Source organism: Chenopodium quinoa, unplaced genomic scaffold (genome assembly GCF_001683475.1).
Source record: "Chenopodium quinoa cultivar QQ74 unplaced genomic scaffold, ASM168347v1, whole genome shotgun sequence".
Taxonomy (NCBI): Eukaryota; Viridiplantae; Streptophyta; class Magnoliopsida; order Caryophyllales; family Amaranthaceae; genus Chenopodium; species Chenopodium quinoa.
In genome coordinates, this window is record NW_018744100.1 from 1,007,785 (window position 1) to 1,031,287 (window position 23,503).

General features: G+C 37.0%; 3 protein-coding genes across 4 annotated transcripts; 2 read left to right on the plus strand and 1 right to left on the minus strand.

Moving 5' to 3' along the window:
• Window positions 1–10,146: 10,146 nt before the first annotated feature.
• LOC110692354 lies at window positions 10,147–11,982 on the plus strand. Its single transcript, XM_021869360.1, has one exon. It carries the CDS (start codon window positions 10,147–10,149, stop codon window positions 11,980–11,982), a length of 1,836 nt encoding a protein of 611 aa, XP_021725052.1.
• A 66-nt stretch (window positions 11,983–12,048) lies between these two features.
• LOC110692355 lies at window positions 12,049–16,571 on the plus strand. The gene is made up of 7 exons (XM_021869361.1): window positions 12,049–12,734; window positions 12,846–12,990; window positions 13,297–13,779; window positions 14,017–14,165; window positions 14,641–14,813; window positions 15,992–16,222; window positions 16,366–16,571. Exons 1-7 carry the CDS (start codon window positions 12,049–12,051, stop codon window positions 16,569–16,571), a joined length of 2,073 nt encoding a protein of 690 aa, XP_021725053.1.
• A 3,067-nt stretch (window positions 16,572–19,638) lies between these two features.
• Window positions 19,639–21,578, minus strand: LOC110692312 (zinc finger CCCH domain-containing protein 20-like). Of its 2 annotated transcripts, none has more exons than XM_021869318.1 (2): window positions 20,406–21,578; window positions 19,639–19,924 (listed from the first exon to the last, which is right to left on the minus strand). In XM_021869318.1, exons 1-2 carry the CDS (start codon window positions 21,455–21,457, stop codon window positions 19,921–19,923), a joined length of 1,056 nt encoding a protein of 351 aa, XP_021725010.1. In that variant the 5' UTR covers window positions 21,458–21,578; the 3' UTR covers window positions 19,639–19,920. The 2 variants fall into 2 exon arrangements, with proteins under 2 accessions (XP_021725010.1, XP_021725009.1); XM_021869317.1 differs by having other exon boundaries at window positions 20,344–21,577.
• Window positions 21,579–23,503: the final 1,925 nt, after the last annotated feature.

The window sequence follows — 23,503 nt, forward strand, 5'->3', positions numbered from 1 at the left end:
AAATTACCTGCATCATCAGCAGTTGGTTAGACCTGGCTGGGTCAGGAACTGATCTACTGGATTCGCCCATCCCAGCAGTGGCCTTCAGCGACCAGATCCTTGCCCTGTCTACTTCGGACATGCCAGCAAAATTGCCGAAGTAGGCTGCAGCTCCTTCTCGGTTTTGACCCCATATGAGGTCCCAGATGTGATCTGGGATTGGAATTCGGGGGGCCGAGAAACCCATTTCTCCAGAATGCAGAGTCTGGAAAGAAGGGAAGGACGACGATGGAGCTTGATTAGCTTTGGTTGTCTCAGCATCGTCCTTCTCAGAGGAGTCAATTACTATGACCTCCTCTTCTTCAGGGGTGAGGACGAAAGCCTCAACCTCTCTTGCGATATCTGCCGTGAAGCCCTCAGCACTGGACATCACGGCATCTTTATTTTCGTGCTCAGCAGCACTCTTCTTGATTTCTTCTTGGACCCCTCCCTTAGGTTCGGGAGTTCTCTGATCCACCTCCATCTCAGGAGGTGGCGGAGGGGTCTTTTGAGGAGATTGGGGTGTTGGCTGGGGAACCCTCGGCGATCCATTGCCTTCCTCAGGTTCCCTTATTGCGACGCCGATGGTCATCGGCCTCTGCTGAAAGTCATGAGGGCCGATGATGGCCATCCTTCGGCGCCTTTTCAGAAGGGGCTGCTCGTCCATATCTGAGTCTGAAGACTCTTGTATTTGATCTTCGGGACGAACAGGAGCTTTGCCTTCTCTGTGTCTGTTACTCTCTTCAGACTGTAACAGACAGGGGGGAAGAAGAGTGTGAGTAATAAAAAAAAAAAAAAAAAAAAAAGAAGAAATGAAAAGAAAAAAAGTTGTCTGAAAGCTCACCGAGGTTTTCAGCAAAGCCTCGTCTTCTTCAGCTGCTCTAGCTGCAGCTTCGGCCTCAGCAGCTCTGGAGGACCCTTCTCCTCCTTCGCAAGCCTCAAGTACCCGTGCAACCTCTTCGGCTGTGCGGGCAGCTTCAGCTTCTTCGTTCAGCAGCTGAAACCAAGGGTCTCTCTTCTTCCACCAAGGCTTCTGCCTCTGATACAGAGCAACAGCCTCAATTTGGAAGTGGGAAGAATCCAGATGAACTTCCCTATGCCTCGGCTCAGTGATAGACGGGGCCCGTTCAGTTACAACTCGCTCTCGGTTAACACCACGACGAGCGTAGTTAATACCAACGTTGGTCTCGTCCCGCTCTGAAAAAAGGAAAGGGAAAAAGTTTAGCTCAGATATGTCGGCACAGCATAAAAAAAAAAAAGCAAAGCGAGAGAAGAAAAAGAGGTAGTTAAAAGCCTCGGCCCCAGCCGAAGAAGCTTACCATCCTTAAACTTTCGGCTGAGGCCAACAGCTGCTAGCATGTTCTCTTGGAAAACGTAATGCGTATCGGGGAGCCAAGTCTCCGGGATATGCTGCATTCGACCACTTCTCCCCGGGTTCGGCAGCTTGCCGAAGATATGTTGCTGATCCAGGTTCGGATCCGCCCCGTTATCTGCGGGGGGACCTAGACTTCCCATTTCGGGATCAGGCTCAGCTAAGTACCGGGGGGCGCTGAAGACGCAAGGGTGGCCCGGATCTGTGGGTGCCCTAACCCAAATCCATTGACCTCTCCAGTCCTTGTCTGAAGAGTCATTTGGCCACATGGTCAAGTATTGGGGCCGGGACTCAATCCGATACCACCCAGAACCATGGCTTCCGTGCCCACTTTGAATATTTGGCACTAGCCGATGGAGCTTTCTGAAGCAGTGCAGGTTCGGCACGTACTTGAAGAACTTGCAGACCCATAAGTATGTCATCACCCTTCGGATGCTGGTGGGGGTTAGCTGACATAGGGAAATGTTGTAATGGATCAGCAAGTCTCGGACGAAAACGTCCAAAGGGAACCTCAGCCCATACTGAAGCTGTCTCGTGTACACCCCCACATACCCCGGGGGTGGACGATGGATTCTATCGGATGCTGAGGGCATTCGGCACCAATATCCATCAGCTTCAAAAATGCCGTAATGCAACTCAATTTGCTCGGCAAATCGATATTGATCGGCGTTCTCTACCCACCATGAGTAGGGGCGGTTCTTTATCATGGCCGAAACGACTTCGGCATTCTCCCACTCTGAAAACCCAGGGAGGATATCCCAAAGGACAGCGGGAACTTCATCATCCCGTCCAGAGGCGCTCGGCTCATCCGTTCTTTGAGGAGGAGCCGAGGAAAGGGGGGTCGCCCTAATTCCTTCAGCAGGGTCAGACTCCGGCCTTTGACCATTCCAGGTCCCAATCCTGTTCCTAGGATCGGGAATCGGCCTTGCTCTTCTTGGAGCACGGGCTCTACCTCTAACTCCTCTTGCCATGGATTATTTCGAAGAGAAAAGTCGAAAGAAAAGGGGAAGGAGTTCGAATTCGAAGAAAAATAAACTGAAATCAAAGGAATTTACCTTAATCTGAAGCGAAAGTTGCCGATTTACGAGTTCGTAGTGGCAAGTCTCAGTTTCTAAGCTCAATGCTCGGGGAATTTGCGAAGTTTTGATGCGGGTTCTTGGTTTCTCTCTCGAAGAATTCTGGGTTTGTGTTGGTGAATAAGTGAGGAGAATGACGCGCCTCTGTTTATATCTCCAGGTACGGGATACGAAGAGTCTGTGCTTTAATTTCTCTTAAATACCCACTAAGTAACCATTAAACACATGTCTTGTGATTAAACTGCCCATTATCCGTCCAACTTCCGCAAATCATTAACCGTTGTTATCTCATTAATTACGGTTTAAATTCAAATTTTTGGATCAATTAAATCATTTACTTCCCTCCTTTTCTGAGTTAAATCAAACCCGACCCGTCATCCTTCCAAATCGGGTCTGGGGGGCAAGTTGTTTGGGTCCAATTTAGTCAAAATTGGGCCTGAGCACTAAATGATCCAATTAAAAGCCCAAGGTCAAGGTTCAACTCTCCAATTGCTCAAAAGTCAAAGGTCAGCCCACAAAGTAAGCCAATTGGGCTAAAGCCCAACCTCTTCATGTATGATGAGGTATAAAAGCCATCATATTGACACATTCACGAGATATACACTAATATTCCAATTCATATGCTCATTTTTGCATTCAGAAATATTCCACAAAAGCCTCAAGCTACAAACTCTCTTGCATAGTGTCTTCCTTTTACACATTGTACTGATTTTAGCATCGGAGGGGCCTTCCTCGGAAACTCCCCCGAGGCTAGTTTACGTGTGTTCACTGTGCAGGAAACCTTCGGCCCAACACAACTTGGATCGAATCCAGTCTTCTCCATTTCTGCGGACCTTCGGCAAGGTCCCATTGTTTTCAACCGAAACAGTATGTATCAATTGAAATTCAATATCTACATTAGAACGCTCTATTGTCAACAATAGTGACTAGACGCATCACATACGTTACACCGGCTGGAAATTGGACTTTTCTCATTATATATGCAAAGTATACATCATTAAAGTATATCACCATTTGTAAAATTGCTTTGTTAGTCAATTCTATCATTATCAAGATGACGCACACATCTATTTTGATTTGTTGCACATCGTTCTCCTATGATAAGTGTATCTGTGATGAAAACAACCAGATTTACATTACATAATAATGGATTGAAAAAAACCAAAATTAGTTGAACACTCACCAAGTAACTTCAACATTTGGCTTTGGAAAATTTATCAATTGATGTCTACCTTCACGGTCTAGATTAGGCAGTTTGACAATAACTGCCATTTGCCGGGAAATAACGTAGCAACATACCAAATTTTTGTATCGTTTAATTAACAATGGCTACAATGTCTATATATGCCTTATCGATTCTAGTAATAAGTACGAAAAAGTTTGCTTGTCTAATTGTACAACTTGTGCAAAACAACATACGAGGAATATACTTGAGGTCATCTTAAACATATTATAAGCCCTACGCTAATGTTAAAATAACGTACCTATTAATGCCCGGTCTTAAGGGCTAGTCTCGAATTTGGTCCTCAAAAGCCCGGCCCATATGGCCCAAAACCCAGATTTCCGTTGGCCTAAAGCCCTATAAAACCCAACTTAAATTAATGTTTGACCCGAATTGGCCCGGCCCGACACTTTGATGAGTTCTAATATAGTGCTCTCACTTCTCAAGTGTGATGTGCAACACATGGAATGGGTAAAAAGTTGTTTTGTCAAAAAAATGTGTTTCACCAAAAGCAAAAGGTTGTGCTTGGCTCGGGCTTTGGAAAAGACTTAGGCAAAAGAAGGTGTTGGAGTAGGACAATTCATGTGACTCTAAGTGTAGGACTTTATTGTGTATAGGATTTGAAGTTGACTGGCCCAATACATACCACATATATATGGCCATGCACTAAGTGTGCGATCTATGAAGCTTTGTTATTATACAATTTTCCGTGTTCGCTTTCCATTCTTAAATAATTGACATACTTCACTTGTCACATGTCACGTTTTGATTCGTCAAAATATAATTTTTTAAAAAAATTAATTTACATTCTAAAAAATAATAATTTTTTTTTTTTTTTTTTTTACCTTTTTTTACTTTTTTTAATTAAGAATATTAGAACATCTCCAATGGTGACGCTCAACTTTAGGTATTAAAATACAAAATGAGTTGTTATTTACATCCAATAGTGATACTCATCCTACTTCTCAATTTAGCAACTCATGTGATATATAATTTCTCAATAGTGAGACTCTCTTCAAGTATGCTAATGTCATTGTCCAATTTGGCCCACTACATCCAATTAAATAAACAATTTTAAGTTTTTATAAAACCATTAAAAGTTAAATAAATAAATAAACCAATATAAAATTAATAAGGCCCCACTTTTTTTGTCAATTAAGGCTCAAAGTTGAGTATCTAAACTTAGCAACTTTCTTTTTGAGTATTTAACTTTAGATACCAACTTATTGGCATCCTTTGCAAAAAATACTCTCTCTCTCTCTTAAAAAAACTCCAATGAGTCTCACCATTGGAGATGGTCTTGCCCTTTCCCTTCCTCCATTGATTTCGGCAAGCGAAGCTCCCTTTCCGGCCATCCCTCCCTTTTTCGGCCATCCCTCCCTTATCTAGCCATCCCCTCCCCTTTTTCAGTTACCACCCCCCCCCCTTGCCCTCCCTATTCCGATTACTGCTCCCCCTTGCCCTTCTTTTCCGGCCATTCTCTGCCCCTTCCCCTCTCTATACGCCTTCCCGGCCACCCCTTTCTTTTCCCTTCCTTTCTGTACATCCCTCCCCATTTCCTCTCCCTTTTCTGATCAACCCACAACCCTTAAAATCTCAGATTTTCTTCTAAAATTTCAAAAAACTTCAATCTTTAACACCATCTCAGATTTGTACACAAAACCCAAGACACCTTTTTGCGAAATTTTGCAGAGGGAAGTATTTGAAGCTCAGGAAATTGGGTTGACGGTTTGGGTGGGATTGATGGGGGAAGGGAAGGGAAAAGAGAGGGCGACAGGGATGATGGAGCGGTGCAGGGGGAAGGGGGACTAGGGGAGGGATGGCTGTGGGAATTGGGAAGTAGCAGTAACCTGTGAAGCACGGACACGCCACCTAGCTGAGGTGTCCGTGTCGACACGCGTGTCCGACACCGATACGGGTGGGACACGGTGCGATACGTGTCCGACACTTCAAAATCCGTGTCCCTTTTTTTAAAAAAAAAAATACGTCATGGACACGGACCGTGTCTCCCTATGACACGACCCGTTTTATTTTGGACAAGCCCTTTTGTTATTCCAGCCCAACTCCCTCAGTTTCTTTTTTCTCAAACCCTACTGCTTTCAATCTTCCTCTTCACGAGTTCACTCTACCTCAACCTTCTCAAACCTAAATCGCCGCCGACTGAAGTCGCCTGACCGTCGCCCACCGTCCACCGTCACAGCGTCAGTCGTCGGCTCGTCGCTCGTCGCAAGTCCTCAGTCATCACGAAACCTGGCCACTTTAATACTCTATTCCTTCAATCCTTCGTCGACTCGCCGTCAGCCCGTCACTCGTCGCTCGTCGCCGCCGTCCAGGCGTCACTCTCGCCGGTGCTCTCACCCTTCTCACTTTCTCAGGTATTCCTCTCAATCTCTCATTCTCGTTTTAAATTTTTAATTTGATTTCATTCCTTCACGATTTGTTTAAATTGGCTAATTTCAGTAATTTGTATCATGGTTTTGTAGTTCAATTACTTCAATATTCTGTTCTAGATTAAGGGATATGTAGTGTTTTATCTTTTTGGATAACTTTATGGTTTTCTATGAAAAAATGTCTATGAAAAAATTCTAAAGTTTTCTCTGCTATGTTAAATCATGAAGAATAATGTGTATGAATTATTCACTCTTGAATTAATTTAATTTATTAATTAGTAGTTAGCAATTACTTATAGATTCATTGTTGACTAATTAAATGATTGGAGTAATGTAGTTGGCAAAAATCTTTGATATTTAATATATAATGGTCTGGTACCTAAGGTATCAAATTAAATGTCGTTTATACCATTTACTTTTAATTCTTATAGATGTGTTAATAGTACGAGCTTGGTAAATTGGACCACAATCCACGGGCATAAATAAGCTGAGACTAGTGTGGTGATGAGCATGGATCATAAATTGCATTGTTGTTAGCTGGTGAATTCCAGACAGTGCCATTTGGGGAGACAAAGAATCTATATTTAAGATCATCATACAATCTAAGTAGCATTGATTTTGCCTAATACATTAATGATACAGAGGCCAAAGCAACAAAATGTAGGTGAACTAAAACATTGTTGTAAAAATCATGAGGATTGTTGAGATTTGATCAGGATACTTAAAAGGAAATATTTTTGTGGATGTAAAGAAACAATTTGCATAAAATCACCAATGAATGTAGACTATTCAATCATATATATCCTCATTTTATCTTTAGTAAGTAAGATTAGGAGAAAGACCATAATAGATTGACGCAAGAACATTTGAAAGTAAGCAAAGGGGTTGGATCTTGGACGTTCAAATCTCACTCAAAAAAAATACTTACGAAAATAGAGTTGGTTTTGAGTCTCATAGCATCGATGTGACGAAAAAGACGTATTGACTAATTCAACAATACAATTTCGCAATAATAAAGGAAATCCTTATCGCCAAAAACTTTTATTTAATAGAATTTGGAAGATAAAATCTCTTATCTTAAGGTAATCCAAACCCCCCCCCCCTTCTAATATAGTACATCAAGTACTACCTATAACACCTAAGTGGCATCCACGTATAGATGATTCCATTAATTCTAGTCTTAATGAAGAAGTTTCAAACTTTCCAATTATGCTAATTGGGCCATAGAAAACATTAATCGATCCTACTTGTAGGCTTGTAGTTTATGTGAGATAATAAATGGATAATAGGATAAGAGAAAGTGCAATTAAAGTCCATTATTTTTTCCTCCAAAAAAATCGAAGATAATAAAGAGTAAAAACGTATGCATATGGTGAATTGGTGATTGAGTGAGCTTTTTTCAATGCTACAAATTTGGAAAATGATCAAATTTTGAGAAACAATGTCAATATCACAACTCACTAATAATTAATTAAGGTGCATGCAAAAAGTAAAAAAAGCAAAGGCCATGACTTGTTCCTCTAGCTTGCAACCTCAGTTCTTCAAGAATAACGATTACAATTTAAAACAAAAAAAAATAACTTAATATGTGAAATCGTGTTATTTAATTTACATTAAATCTAACAAGCTCGGGTGAAAACATGAGTTTGTAAGTGTACAACACATTATCAACATTCTTCTTAAAGAGCAATGACGTACTCTCTTGGCATACATCATATTCTTTTCTTTTTTTTTTCATCTTTAGAGAGTCACAAAGGACAGGGTGAGAATCGATCTTAGGATCTAATAAATCACATGATGGGAGATAATAAGCTTATGAATTTTCATTCATCCAATCCTCTTATCTTGTAAAAAAAAAATACCAAGTACATCTATCTAACTGATCTCTTTCGTGACCCATACCATGCCTTGACTAGAGAAGCTTCCCCTAATTTAAACATCCTTTAAAAAAGTTAGGGTAGCTTTAACATGACAGAAACAATGCAATCCCCACTTAAGTTCTCATATCTCCTTTACTAATTATCAAAATCCATTGCAAACAATCAAAAATCAGTATCAACATAATTACTAAAACTTTCTCACATGCAATCAATTAAAAATCCACTTGTTTTAACCTTAAACCCGATCACTACCTAATTATCGTAATATCTTTATCCAACATTAAGCAAACCACCACAAAAGTGGTATAATTATGTGCAAACAAAACAACAAAATAATCCTTAATAAACCCTTAATCAAGACAAAATTTTATCTTGTTCGTAATGCATAAAAAATCCAAAATAATTAGATCTCGATTCATACCACACCAAACCACGAACACACAAATGTCCATCGTACAATCCATCGACCATCAATATTGACAGCGACTCAAATATATATAATTGATACATGACATTTAGGGTTGTATACAGTTTGTTCTGAATCGTAACTAAACCGGATCAAATCATATTTTAGCAGTTTGATTTGATTTACGGGTTATAATAATATGGTTTGGTTTAGGATTTTTTGTAAATATGGTTTACGGTTTGATTTGGTTTTTCAAAAATTATAAACCAAACCAAACCGTAAACCAATAAACCGTATTTTAATATTTATATAATTTTTAAATACATTAAAATAATTATTATATATTAAAAAAATAATAATAAATAATAATAAAAACATTAAAAATCAAAATACAACATAGGTATACGTATAGTAATGTATTATGATGATCAATTAATGAGTAAAATGCATTTTTGGAGATTCACCTTTCGTATTTTTCATCATTTTGGAACTCACCTTTCACTTTTCATCGTTAGAGATTGTTGATCACCAAAATTCTATAATCTGATGTTGAATTGACTACCTTAATATTTTGATGATTGACTTACGTAAAACAAACTCTAACTAATGATATTTATGAGTCTTGGTTGAACAGAAAGATTCGGGTACACAAATACATGTTCCGGAGTAGGAACAACAGAGTTTGGAAGACTTGATGATGAATGCAAGCTTTCAAGATGTCCTCACAACTCTATATACTTAGTTACTCAGTGTACGAGCTTAAGAAACAAAAGTGTTGGAAGGAATGGAAGGAATTAAGAAGAAACTCGAAGTTCCTGAAGGAACCTGAAGTTCCCGAAGGAACTTGACGATTGACTCAGAAAGTTTTAAACGAAAGTTTTAAAACGGTTTTCAAAACCCTTAATTTAAGGAAGTGATAAAAATCAGTTTTGAAAAAGATTTAAAAAAGATTTTATAAATAAATAAATAATTCATTAATTTAAAACTTATCTTTTTAAATTAATTAATTATTTATCTTTTAATTAATAAATAAATAATTATCTTTTTTATTAAATAATTATCTTTTTGAATAACTGATTTTTTTGACTTGCTAACTACTGGCTCCTAGTATTAAGGAGAACGTTGAACTTGGGAGTCAAGCTAAGGAAATCATGTTCCTAAATTTCCTCTGCCTACATCCCAACTTCTCAGCCAAAGAGAACGTGGGATTAAGGGGGAAGTGGGAATTTGATGGAAGCTTGGTTTAACTCCTTATAAAAACATATCAACGTTAAGTTTTGAAAGTGTGGAAAAACAATCTTAAGTATTCTGAGCATAGAGTTTCAAAGTGTTTAAAAGAGAAGTTTCTTCCATCCTTAGTCTCTTAAGTTCTTTAGGAAATACTTGTAATCATTGTGTAATTGGGTTTGGGTTGTGAGAGTTGTAAAGTGTGAGACTTGAGAGAGTTGTTTACACTGTACAAGTGATTCGGAGTAGAATCACAAAGTGTGAGAAACTGTGATTGAGGGATCACAGTTGGGTAACTTGAGTTCCTCACGGAACTTGAGTCTAGGAAACGTATTAGTGATTGTAAATCATTTTTACATAGTGAATTTATTCATTGCCTATCTCAGTGTCTTTTCTCTTAGTAGTAGATTTAATGTCGCAAAATTTACCATAGTCTACATACACTACAATTCACCCCCCCCCCCTCTTGTAGTATACATTGTTCTATCAATTGGTATCAGAGCAAGGAACTCGGAAAAGCAGGAAGCCCTGTCGAGTCAAGTTCCTGGAGGAACAATGTCGAAGGACGAGAGACTAGCTGAAGGTTATTCTACACAAAGACCTCCACTCTTCAATGAGAAGTACTACGCCTATTGGAAGACGAGGATGGAGATGTTCATACAGTCCGAGAATTATCAAGTCTGGCGAGCTATCGAGGTAGGAGATTACGAGGTAACAAAGACCAATGCAGAAAACGAGGTAATTCCTAAACCTATTTCTGAATACGATAGAAGCGACTTTGAGAAGAAAGAGATTAATGCTACTGCTAAAAAACTCCTAGTTTGGGGTTTAGGGCCAGATGAACACACTCGTGTTATGGGATGTAAAACAGCAAAAGAAATATGGGATTTACTAGAAATAACCCACGAAGGAACTCATGAAGTTAAACGTTCTAAAATTGATATACTGCTTTCTAAATATGAACGTTTTGAAATGGGTTCAAAAGAAACTATTCAAGAAATATTTACTCGTTTTAAAAATATTACTAATGAATTAGTTTCTCTTGGTAGAGTTATTCCTATGGATGAACAGGTACGCAAAATTCTAAGGAGTCTTCCTGAAGATGAACGGTGGAGATCCAAAGTGGCAGCTTTGCAGGAATCAAAGGACTTTACAACTTTCAACCTTGAACAACTTGCAGGTTCCTTAATAACTCATGAGCTTCACCTATCAAACAAAAGCCAAGAAAGTTCAAAGAGCCGAGGAATTGCTCTAAAGGTTGTCCAACCAAGTGAAGAGGATTCCGAATCTGGAGAGGAAGAAGTTGCCATGCTAGTCAGGAAGCTAAAAAAGTTGTACCGCAACAAAAGGTTTGGTGACCAAAAGAAAAGGAACTTCAAGAAAAACAAATATTCCAAGGAAACTGGAGGATGCCACAAATGTGGGAACACAGATCACTTCATCAAGGAATGCCCTCTCTGGGAATCAAAAAAAGGAAAAGGCAAAATGAAGGAACACGGAAAATCTAATACTCCAAACTTTTCAAAATCTGATTACAGGAAAGCCATGATAGCTGCGTGGGGAGACACAAGTTCCGAGGATGAAGAAGAATCCACGGAAGAAGAGACGGCAAACCTGTGTTTGATGGCTAAACACAGTGTGTCTGCTAAAAAGTCAGAGGAGGTAAATCTCGAACCTAAATTTCTGAAATCTCTATCAAAAGACAAATTAATTTCTTTGCTCATAGAAACTTTGGATGAATATAAAGAAATATGTCTTAAACTTGGACAAAATGAAAAAGCTCTAGAAATCTATAAGGATCATATGAAATATTTGAATAGTTCAAGAACAGATGTTCAGGGAAGATTCTTTAATTTGCTAGATAGAAACTCTATGCTAAAGGAAACATTGGAAAGAGTCGAAAATGAAAATATCATATTAAATGTTGAATTGACTCAGTATAAATTGTTATGCACTAACATTGATTCTAATAATGCTCTTCAATTGCCTTTAGTAACCTTTAATGATGATCTTGAAAATTTGAAAAAAGAATTGCAGGTTACTAAAGACAAAAATGAATCCCTTGAAAAGGATTTAGAAAGAGCTAGAAACAACAAAAGTGCAATCCACATGGGAGTTCCAAAGTGGATATCTGAAGCTCAAACCAGAAGGACAGAGGGTTTGGGTTTCAACCACAAAAAGAAGAACAGTGGTAAAAAGAAAAAGTATGTGGAACTCCCTAGTGAGGCTGTGTGTTCCTTCTGTGGCAAGTCAGGACACAAAGATACTGATTGCAAAAGAAAGGAACTTAAGTCCACTAAAAATATAGCTTATGTATGGCAAAAGAAAAATGAGTTTGCTGTATCAACAAAGGAACCCATGAAAGATGGGGTTCCTGAATCTAACCCTTAGTTTCTTTTGCAGGTCGTAGTGAGGGGGAACAACCAATGGTACCTCGATAGTGGTTGTTCCAAGCACATGACAGGAGATGAATCAAGATTTCTCTCTCTGACGGCCTATACAGGAGGAACAGTGACCTTTGGTGATAACAAGAAAGGCAACATTGTTGCCGTAGGAAAAGTTGGAAGGTCAAGTTCCCAAGCTATTGATAATGTTTTTTTAGTCGAGGGCCTCAAACACATCTTATTAAGCATATCACAATTTTGTGATAAAGGAAACTCTGTAAGTTTTGATTCTGAAAAATGTAGCATCATTCAGAATGACACTGGGAAAGTTTTGCTGGAAGGAACTCGGAAAGGAAACACTTATACAGTGGATCTCAATACAGTTCCGAGGAACAACTTAACTTGCCTCAGTGTCATTGAGGATGATCCTTTACTGTGGCATAAACGTTTTGGTCATGCAAGTTTCTCTTTGATTGATAAGTTAAGAACAAGGAACTTGGTAGAGGGACTTCCTTCAATCAAGTTCCTATGTGACAAAATTTGTGACGCTTGTGTAAAAGGAAAGCAGGTCAGGACATCCTTTAAATCCAAGAAGATGGTGAGTTCCACGAAACCCTTAGAGTTAATTCATATGGATTTATGTGGTCCTATGAGAATTCAAAGTAGAAGTGGAAAGAAGTACGTCTTAGTAATTGTTAATGATTATTCTAGATTTACATGGGTTATTTTTATGTCTAGTAAGGATGAGACTTTTGACAAGTTTGTTACATTTTCCAGGAGAATTCAAAAGTCCACAGGTCATCAACTGATACACCTTAGATCCGATCATGGCACTGAATTTGAGAATTTTAATTTTGATGATTTATGCAGGGAACAAGGCTTAAGTCATAATTTCTCAGCTCCAAGAACTCCACAGCAAAATGGAGTTGTGGAAAGGAAGAACAGAACCTTAGAAGACATGGCTCGAACCATGTTAATAGCCAGCGATCTTCCAAGGAACTTCTGGGCAGAAGCCGTGAATACAGCCTGTTATATTATAAATCGTGTCATGCTAAGGCCTATATTAAATAAGACACCCTATGAACTGATGAAAGGCAGAAAACCGAACATATCTCATCTTAGAGCATTCGGTTGTAAATGTTTTGTGCATAATAATGGTAAAAGAAACATAGGGAAATTTGATGAAAGAAGTGATGAAGCCGTATTTCTTGGATATGCTACTAACAGTAAAGCGTATAGAGTTTAAAATAAATGTACTATGTGTGTTGAGGAAAGTGTGCATGTTATATTTGATGAAACTAATCCACTTCCATGTACACAGGAACATGAGGACTATGACTTTGAAATTGGTCTAGTACGTTCTCAAGAACAAGAAGAAGATGCAATAATTCCAAATAAGCAGCCAACTCGAGTAAATGAAAGTCATGAAAATCCGGAGAAGGAACTCGACATACTGACTGAAGTTCCTTCGACAAAACAGCCTCAAATTGAAGAACCTGCCGAGGAACCAATAACACAAGAGGAAATCACTGAAGAAGAAGCAACTGGCTCAGAAAATAAGAATAGTCGAGTTACTATCCAAACCTTCCAGCCCAAACCTTGGAAGCACCAAAAGTCACACCCACTGGACAAAATTATTAGTGACTTATGCAAAGGAACTCAGACTAGATCGCAAATGAGGAACTTCTGTGCCTTCAATGCTTTTCTATCTACTTTGGAACCTCGCAACCATAAAGAAGCCTTAGAAGACCCTGACTGGATTATAGCCATGCAAGAGGAACTTAATGAATTCAAAAGAAATCAGGTATGGCATCTTGAACCTAAGCCACTAGATAAAAAGGTCATAGGTTTAAAATGGGTCTTTCGAAACAAACTTGATGAATATGGTACAATTGTAAGAAATAAGGCTAGGTTGGTTGTAAAGGGATATAACCAACAGGAAGGTATTGTTTTTTAGGAAACATTTGCTCCTGTTGCTAGACTTGAGGCTATTAGAATTTTAATATCTTTTGCTGCTTTTATGGGTTTTAAACTGTATCAGATGGACGTAAAGTGTGCGTTTTTGAATGGTTTATTAAAAGAAACAGTTTACGTCAATCAACCCCCTAGATTCGAGAATCCAAACTTTCCAAACCATGTTTTTAAACTTGATAAGGCTCTCTACGGGCTAAAACAGGCTCCAAGAGCATGGTACGAAAGACTGTCCAAGTTCCTTTTGGAAAATGATTTTAAACGAGGAAAAATTGATAAAACTTTGTTTTTAAAATCTAAAGGAACTCATCTCTTAGTTTTGCAGATCTATGTTGATGATATTATATTTGGTGCAACTAACGAATCTTTGTGCAAGTACTTTGCTGACTTGATGTGCAGTGAGTTCCAAATGAGCATGATGGGAGAACTCAATTTCTTTTTAGGACTGCAGATCAAACAAACAGAATCAGGAATATTTATACATCAGCAAAAATATGTCAAGGAACTCCTGAAAAAGTATAACCTTGACAGCGCAAAGACTAACCACACTCCTATAGGAACTAATTCTAGGTTAGACGAAGATCCCTCAGGAACTTGTGTGGACCATGACAAAGTACAGAGGTATGATTGGTTCTCTACTATACTTAACTGCAAGTAGACCTGACATTTCTTTTAGTGTTGGTCTGTGTGCTAGGTTCCAATCAAATCCTAAAGAATCGCATCTAACAGCCATCAAGAGAATACTGAGATATCTCAAAGGAACTGACGACTTGAGTTTATTCTACCTAAGAAGTGACACATACGATCTTTATGGGTTTGCTGATGCCGACTATGCTGGGGACTTGGTAAACAAAAAAAGTACATCAGGTATGGTCCAATTCCTAGGTTCATGTCTAGTTTCTTGGAGTTCCAAGAAACAAAATACAGTTGCTCTATCCACAGCAGAAGCAGAATACATAGCAGCTGCTACATGTTGCTCACAACTGTTGTGGATAAAACAACAACTACGTGATTTTGGCATAGTTCTTGAATGTGTTCCCATATATTGTGATAATACTAGTGTTATTTGCATATCAAAAGATCCAATACACCACTCACGTGTAAAGCACATTCATGTAAGGCATCATTTCTTAAAAAATAATGTGGAAAAGGGCTCTATAAGATTAGATTTTGTACAAACTGAATATCAAATTGCTGACATTCTTACTAAGCCCTTGAGTAGAGAAAAATTCGAAAAGATGCGATTGGAACTTGGAATGATAAAGCTGAACTGAGCAGTTCTTCATGGAACCCCAAGGTATGTCTTAGTAAAACGACTGAGCATTGCTATATATAACCTTGGTGTGAAAAACATAATCTTGAATCTTGCAATGAAAGAGTGTGCAATTCTATTTTGTGTGTGATCATATGATTATGTTAACGAAGAAGACAAATTGAGCCATGTTGTTTCCAAGTTCCTTTTTGTTAAAGTAACAAACCTCTGTACATGTTGACCAGTAAATTACCTCACGTAATTTCCTGGCAAACTATTTAATTTTTTTTTATCCTTTTATTCTTTATCTTTTTCTTATTTTTTTATCATCATTAATTTTCTTTTTATTTCCATAATTTTCTTATTGTTATCTTTTTCTAATTCTTTTTATTATCATTAATCCTATACTCAAAAATACAAAAAGATTTTTTTTCTTTCTCCATTAGATTTTTTTTATTATCTTTTTAATTTTAAATTTTATCATTGTTCAATAAAATTACAAATTAAAAACTCAAAACCCCTCCACTCAACCCTCAACCGTCATATCCTTTCACCCCACTCACACACTTACCCAAATTCATTCCACCTAAAAAACGTCACTTCACCATCCATCTTCACCATTTCAATTACCACCCAAACCACCATAAAAACTCCCACCATACCACCACTCCACCTACACTGTCCCTGATGTGCCTGTATACTTTCCTGCTGCTCATGTTTCTTTTGAACAGGAACCTACCTTTGTTCCAAATACACCATACCATATGGCCCCTTACTTTCTTTCATATTTCAGTGTTTTGGAATTACTCTTGCAACATCCCACCATATATCTCTGAAACAGAAAATACTTCAGGTGAAAGGGCATTGTTTGAATTGAATCTTAAAGTAGAAAATGGTGTAACTATTTTTGTTGGAAAATCGAGGGAACAAACTGAGGTGGAATCAAATATTGTTGAAGAAGATGAGGCCAAAAGTGTGGCTGATCTTTCTGAGGGAGAAGATGAGTTAGAAGAGGAAGTTGATGGTATATCAAAAAAAAAAAAAAAAAATACAGAAGAGGAAATGAGAGAAAAAGTTTAAGGGTGATAAAGGAACAGAAGGAGACAAAGGATATGATGGCAAAGAAGGGATGAAGTTCACATACACTTAATTCACAATCTGACCCAGATGACATAAATCCCGTTGAAGTTCCTAACCACCATGTTCCTTTTCAAAAGAAACTTCTCCAAGTTCCTTATCCTAACCTACCTAGTTTCTCTCCATTTGGCTTTACTGCATTTCGTGAATATCTACCCTTGCCCAGACCTGAACAACCTCCACAACACCCAAAGCCTAAGCCTACATCACTTAGCCTCTTTTGCTATTTATATTGAACAGTGATGTTTTGTTTTTAATTTTTATTTTCTGTTTTATCTTGCACAATTTTTTTTGTTTCGGTTTGTACTAAGGAACTGGCTTTGTTTTCTCTTTGGAATTGACATTCTCATTTTGGTTGCATATGAACTGTGTGCGCATGCTTAATCGTTCATGAATTCAGATTTACTACTCCCTCCGTAGTTTAGTACTATATATAGCATGCTCTTTCTATCATTTTGATAATGTCAAAAGGGGGAAGAGAAGAACAAACTCAGAAAGCTGGACTCAAACCGATTCCCTTCAAGTCTTCATCATTTAAGTAAAGGTATAACTTTCATAATTTATTAATTTCATGAATGATGCAGACTTCTTTATCCTTAGTTTATTTTATTGCTTTAAATAATTTAATTGTTTTATTTAAGTATTGGTTACTCTGATTGCTTGGATGTTTGTTTTGTTTAACCGAGTTTGTTTTTGTTTGTCATCATCAAAAGGGGGAATATTGTTGAATTGACTACCTTAATATTTTGATGATTGACTTACGTAAAACAAACTCTGACATGATATTTATGAGTCTTGGTTGAACAGAAAGATTCGGGTACACAAATACATGTTCCGGAGTAGGAACAACAGAGTTTGGAAGACTTGATGATGAATGCAAGCTTTTAAGATGTCCTCACAACTCTATATACTTAGTTACTCAGTGTACGAGCTTAAGAAACAAAAGTGTTGGAAGGAATGGAAGGAATTAAGAAGAAACTCGAAGTTCCTGAAGGAACCTGAAGTTCCCGAAGGAACTTGACGATTGACTCAGAAAGTTTTAAACGAAAGTTTTAAAACGGTTTTCAAAACCCTTAATTTAAGGAAGTGATAAAAATCAGTTTTGAAAAAGATTTAAAAAAGATTTTATAAATAAATAAATAATTCATTAATTTAAAACTTATCTTTTTAAATTAATTAATTATTTATCTTTTAATTAATAAATAAATAATTATCTTTTTTATTAAATAATTATCTTTTTGAATAACTGATTTTTTTGACTTGCTAAATACTGGCTCCTAGTATTAAGGAGAACGTTGAACTTGGGAGTCAAGCTAAGGAAATCATGTTCCTAAATTTCCTCTGCCTACATCCCAACTTCTCAACCAAAGAGAACGTGGGATTAAGGGGGAAGTGGGAATTTGATGGAAGCTTGGTTTAACTCCTTATAAAAACAGATCAACGTTAAGTTTTGAAAGTGTGGAAAAACAATCTTAAGTATTCTGAGCATAGAGTTTCAAAGTGTTTAAAAGAGAAGTTTCTTCCATCCTTAGTCTCTTAAGTTCTTTAGGAAATACTTGTAATCATTGTGTAATTGGGTTTGGGTTGTGAGAGTTGTAAAGTGTGAGACTTGAGAGAGTTGTTTACACTGTACAAGTGATTCGGAGTAGAATCACAAAGTGTGAGAAACTGTGATTGAGGGATCACAGTTGGGTAACTTGAGTTCCTCACGGAACTTGAGTCTAGGAAACGTATTAGTGATTGTAAATCATTTTTACATAGTGAATTTATTCATTGCCTATCTCAGTGTCTTTTCTCTTAGTAGTAGATTTAATTCCGCAAAATTTACCATAGTCTACATACACTACAATTCACCCCCCCCTCTTGTAGTATACAAATTGCATATCCTAAACCTATAAATTCAACCTCTCCTTACTCTGTTTTGTTTTCAATTTTCTTAATCTAATATTATGTTCAAGCAAACCACAAAACCCTAGTCCACAAAAATTGGGAGATAAGCATACTAACTTTCTTCAATCTATCATATATCATACATGATCCCTTATATATTAACCAATTTTGCCAAAAAAATTTCAAATATCTAAACAATACCCTAAACCCTTATCAATTACATACACAACCAGAGTTAAGAAAAAAGTCATCTAATCCCAAAAACACTATCATTTAGATACGATACCTATAATGAAGAGTAATGAATGTTTTTTGAAGAGTGTTGAAGAAGCTTTCGTCAACTATGCTAGCGTCTCTCGTTTGAGAAAATACAAGTTCCTTGACTTTAGTCTAATCTGGGTTATTTTAATTAGTTGTGCTTTATTTTATTAGGAGGAATATGTGTTGTAATTTTTATATAACTAAGTCAAACTATTTATGAAGCCAGCTGTAAGAAAAAAATTAAATAATTTACTTCACCGGAAAATTTTTAATACCTATTGGCAATCCCCAAACGATGAAAAGTGAAATGTGAGTCCCCAAATGAGGAAATGTACAGAAGGTGAATCCCCTAAAATGCATTTTACTCATCAATTAATTGTTATTTTTAATGTAAATTTATAGTGCAATTTAATTCGTTTGGGCTAATAATATTTAAACTTTATTATAAATTAATGAAGTAAAACCGCACACCAAACCGCATTATTACGGTTTGGTTTGGTCCCGTTTGAATACTAATATGGTTTTATTTGGTTTGAAAAATTGACCAAACTGTATTTTTCGGTTTGGTTTGGTACTCAAACCGGACCGTATTCACCCTTAATTACATCTACACCCTCCATTAATTTTTATTTGCAGCTTTTGCCATTTTAGTCCGCCAACCATTATGTGCAACTTTCTATTTTATTTCTATTTTTAGTGCACAAACCCTGAAAATTACAAATTTACCCTTAATTAAAAATTCTAATTTTAATAATTTTACTAGTAGGTGGGCCAATTTTCTCTCTCCAAACACTTTAATTAGTTTTATTTGCTAGTGAGTGGGCCAACTTTCTCTCTCCAAACACTTTAATCACTTTCATTTACTCCCACTAATGTTTGCCCCTTAAATTTTGCCTCGTGAACCGCAAAACCCCCCAAAGTTGCAAATAAAAATTAACGAAGGAGTATATAGCATGAAAAGGGTGTCAACGAACACCATTGAAAACGCAAGGGACTTAATTAGTGCTACAAAGTAGCAAATACATCTTGTTCAATCTTTACAAATATAGACAAAACACTACCAATTATTCTAGCTAGTGGTCCATAAATACTAGCCATTCTAAGCAACCCATAAATCACATAAAAAAAAACAAGCATTTCTGACACTATTCGTACAAAATCCAATCACTCGGTAAAAATAGCAAACAAATAATTATACATTACCATTATATAATAATTGTAAGAGTAGTTCACAATATTTACAACCTAAATATAGAAAACCAAAGCTAATTAACAACTATTAATCATCATAAAACTCATTATCTGTGACTCGTAGCACAAATAACAATAATAATAATCGATACGAAAAATCACATGCTTAAAATGGGAAATTACTTGTCTTCCTCTTCATTTTCCTTCTTAGGCAGCTTCGTAGAAAAAAATAAAGAGTAGGCTTCAGCTGTACAAAATAAGAAAGAGGTAGAAAAATTAAAAATAAATTGAAAAAAAATAAAAGCTGATTTTTTTTTTTTTATTCCTTAACACCCCCACATATTTGGGAAAGTTTTATCTATAATATCATTCCTTTCATAGTAAATCTTGAAATCTCCCAAAATTTATGGGTACTTCCTTTGGGTCAGCAGAATTTTTTTACGGCTGCCAAATTAAAAAAAAAAAATTAAAAAAACTAATGATAATTATAATATGAGTAGTAAATAATTAATTAATGCTTCTAATACCCAAATTTTTTAGTTAAAAATTCTTGGGGAAAAAAAATTTGGAAAAAATATTTTTTTTAAGTGAAATTATTTTTTCTTCTCAAATCACCTTGATCCTAATTAATTTACTCCATGGTAAGAAAATATGGGTTTTACGTACTCATATCCAAATGGGTATGTATTCTAGGGTGTGGTATTCACTCAATGAGATCACACACCCACCCGAAATCGGGACTTGATCCGGGTGCTGATGTTGACAGTGGGCTACCCGACCCATCAAGAGGGTTTTCTTTGCTCAACTTTTCGAACATTCGAGCCCTTAACTCCCTTCCAGACTCAACCCTTTCCATCACAGGCTGCTCATCTTCCTCACCTATATCTTGATTGTCCCAATACCCGATCCTTGGCCGGGTTGGGGTTGTCGGCAGGCTAAAGAACCCAGCCCGGCTTATTGCCGTGGGAGTCCCAACCCCGCGAGGCGACCCGAATACGGGCGAGCCATTCACGTGCATGGGGTGACTCCCCCACGAGTTAGGCATTGATTTGACCTTGTTGAGTTGTAGGTTTCTGATGGACGCCATGAGGTCGCCTACCGACGGGGTGTTGATGGCGCTGTCCTCGGAGACCGAGACAAGCCCACTTCCTCTCGGGCTACCAAGGCCCGGCCCAGTCCGGAGTTGGTCAGGCGTGTGGGCAAAGAAACAAACCCGGCGCTTACACCCGGGCCCGTCCTTACAAGCCTGGGTCCGGAACCGGGTCGGGTGTAGCCAGCACTCGAACACCCCGTGCGCAAACTCACACCCGTCACCCTTCTTGCATCCGCCTTTTCTAAACTCGGAACACGCCGTTCCCGAATAGCTAAACTTCCTCGGGTCCCTTCGCCTCGCCTTCTCGCCAGGATGGGCGAAGGGACACTCAGTCCAATCATGGGCCCGAGCCCGAGTACACTTCCGAACCTTGAAATCATACATAAAAAAATCATCATCATATTCACCTGATAAAAAATCAACCTCACTGGAATAATCCACAGTCGCCGCCGCCGGAGAGGACTCCTTATCAACGGCGTCAGCAAGAAGGTATCGACGAAGGGACGCTAAAACAGCGTCGTAGTAAGTGGGGGAATTAGGGAGATGATTAGAGCCTGCACCGCCGCTATTTGATTGTAGCGGCGGTGACGAGGCTGGGGATGAGATACGTACCGTCGTGGGAGAATAAGATTCCTGCCATGGCGGTACATCAATCTGATGATGACGGCGGGTTTCTCCGATCATCATTTTGATTTTGGGTTTTTAGAGAAAGAAATGAATGTATACAAACAATAATAAAGTAAAAAAGTGTTATTTGGTAAGTGTTTGTAGTTTTGATTCGTGTCCGAGGATATGATAGCAAAAGACGGCTAGATGAAGAGGGGTATATAAAGGGTTAATTTAACCATGGTTAAGATTTTTGAGAATTAAGGTAAAAATTAATTAAAATGGATTTTAATAGTTACCAAAAGCGGTTAAAAAATGTGGAAAATACTAGAGGTGGAGGAGATTCGTGGGATTTTGATGAGGTGGAATTTGGGAGGACATGTGGTGTGATATGATTGGTGAAGGTGAGAATATAATTGGTGATTTTAAGGGTGGTGTCAGTGAAATACTAATAAAGGGTTAATTTTTCATTGTATTGAATTTCCAAAGGCGGTGGAGCGTCGAATACGTAAAGCCCTTTTGTTTTCTCAAGCTTTTTGGTTTTCGACTCTTCATATTTGTTTTACAAAGTGTGGTGTTGACTCACTTAATAAAATTCATATGTTAAATCTTAGAGATTTAGGGTTCGAATTTTATTAATTGAGGGTACTTGAAAAGTTTTGCTTGAGATTTTTTATCCTTCTATCTACCCCTAAGTATTTAGTCCGTAAATACTGAACAAAAACTATGAAGATTGAGGTCTGATCAGGGTCCTCCTTACCAATTCAAAATAAAAGAATTTATACATAGCTTTAGATTGAATTAAATATTATATACTCTTACTTGATTTTTGCTCAATTATCAACACGCATATCTACTTATTGAGATCTTCAATCATGTATCAGAAAAATAAGTATTAAAAGTTCAATCTATACTTTCCCTATCTTTAATAGAAGAAGGGTTTTTTTTTTTTTTTTACAACCCTATAGAGATTAATAAAGTATTTTCTATAAGCAAGGATAGCAATAATAATAATAAGGTTATACAGAATATTAGTTACAATACAATTATAAATTTTGAATCATTATTAAAACTTCAATGACTAATTCCACTTTTTTTTTTTTTCTTGAAGAAAATCTAGCCCATTATCATTTAACTAACCTATAACTCGTACGAGTATCACTTTTGTATACTCACGATAAAAATATAAAATTAAACATACATGGAGTATTAAGGTTGATTAATTACAAGAACCATAAAATTTTAATACTACATATACGTAAAATTCTATGGTATACACTTTAAGCTATTTCAATTTTCAGATGATGATATAAGGAAAAAAAAATTGTAAAAATGATAATATCATAAGGTAAGACAATGGTTGATATAGTCATATAGTGAAGGACTGAAGGGGGCTTGCTATGCAAATTATGACATGAATGGTTATATTTATCTTACTTAATTAATTTAATAATATGTAGTATACTAGTATTATATTACTTATAATCTAAATAAGTAATATTTACTAAACAAGGCCTATGTATAGTTATTTTGTTTAATTTGATCGTGATATCTTATAATCATATGGTTTAATTGTTTTAGTTTGATCATGTTATCCAAGCCCAACTAAGGCCATATGCAAGTTGCACAAGTACAAAATATACTCCAAAAATCATACTTTAATATATACATGTGGCAAATTTATTAAATATTTGATACCTTTGTTTTACGTTATGATTATCATACCATACCATACCATACCATTTTAAGTACATACTAGTTTCTTAACCATAACTCAAAATGCACAAAACTTTTGCTTAGTAAACCTTTTTATCTATTAATTTGCTCCTAAAAAGGTGACTAAGTAGATAATGAGAGATTTTAGTTAATAATAATAATCACGGCTTTACAGATGTTTCAATTACAAAATAACAACTAAAAATGAATTCCAATAAAAAAAAATATAAAAAAACATTATCCTAGACAGTTTTAGTAAATCTCAATAATTAGAGAAGTACACAATAATTGACTAGCGTTACTATAAATATGGGTTGCACAAAGTCAAATGAATCACTAGACGCGTGTGCGATTTTTGGAGATGGTTTTGCATGAAGCCATGTGCGAGTCTTTGCGACTTTGCTAACCCAT

Bases quoted from the DNA above. Each gene is read 5' to 3' on its own strand.
- LOC110692354 (XM_021869360.1), top strand. From the start codon at position 10,147: ATGTCGAAGGACGAGAGACTAGCTGAAGGTTATTCTACACAAAGACCT.
- LOC110692355 (XM_021869361.1), top strand. From the start codon at position 12,049: ATGACAGGAGATGAATCAAGATTTCTCTCTCTGACGGCCTATACAGGA. The intron at 12,735-12,845 runs GTTTGTTACATT...TGATTTATGCAG, and splicing joins AAGGATGAGACTTTTGACAA to GGAACAAGGCTTAAGTCATA. The intron at 14,166-14,640 runs GTACGAAAGACT...TCTGTGTGCTAG, and splicing joins AAACAGGCTCCAAGAGCATG to GTTCCAATCAAATCCTAAAG.
- LOC110692312 (XM_021869317.1), bottom strand. From the start codon at position 21,457: ATGATGATCGGAGAAACCCGCCGTCATCATCAGATTGATGTACCGCCA.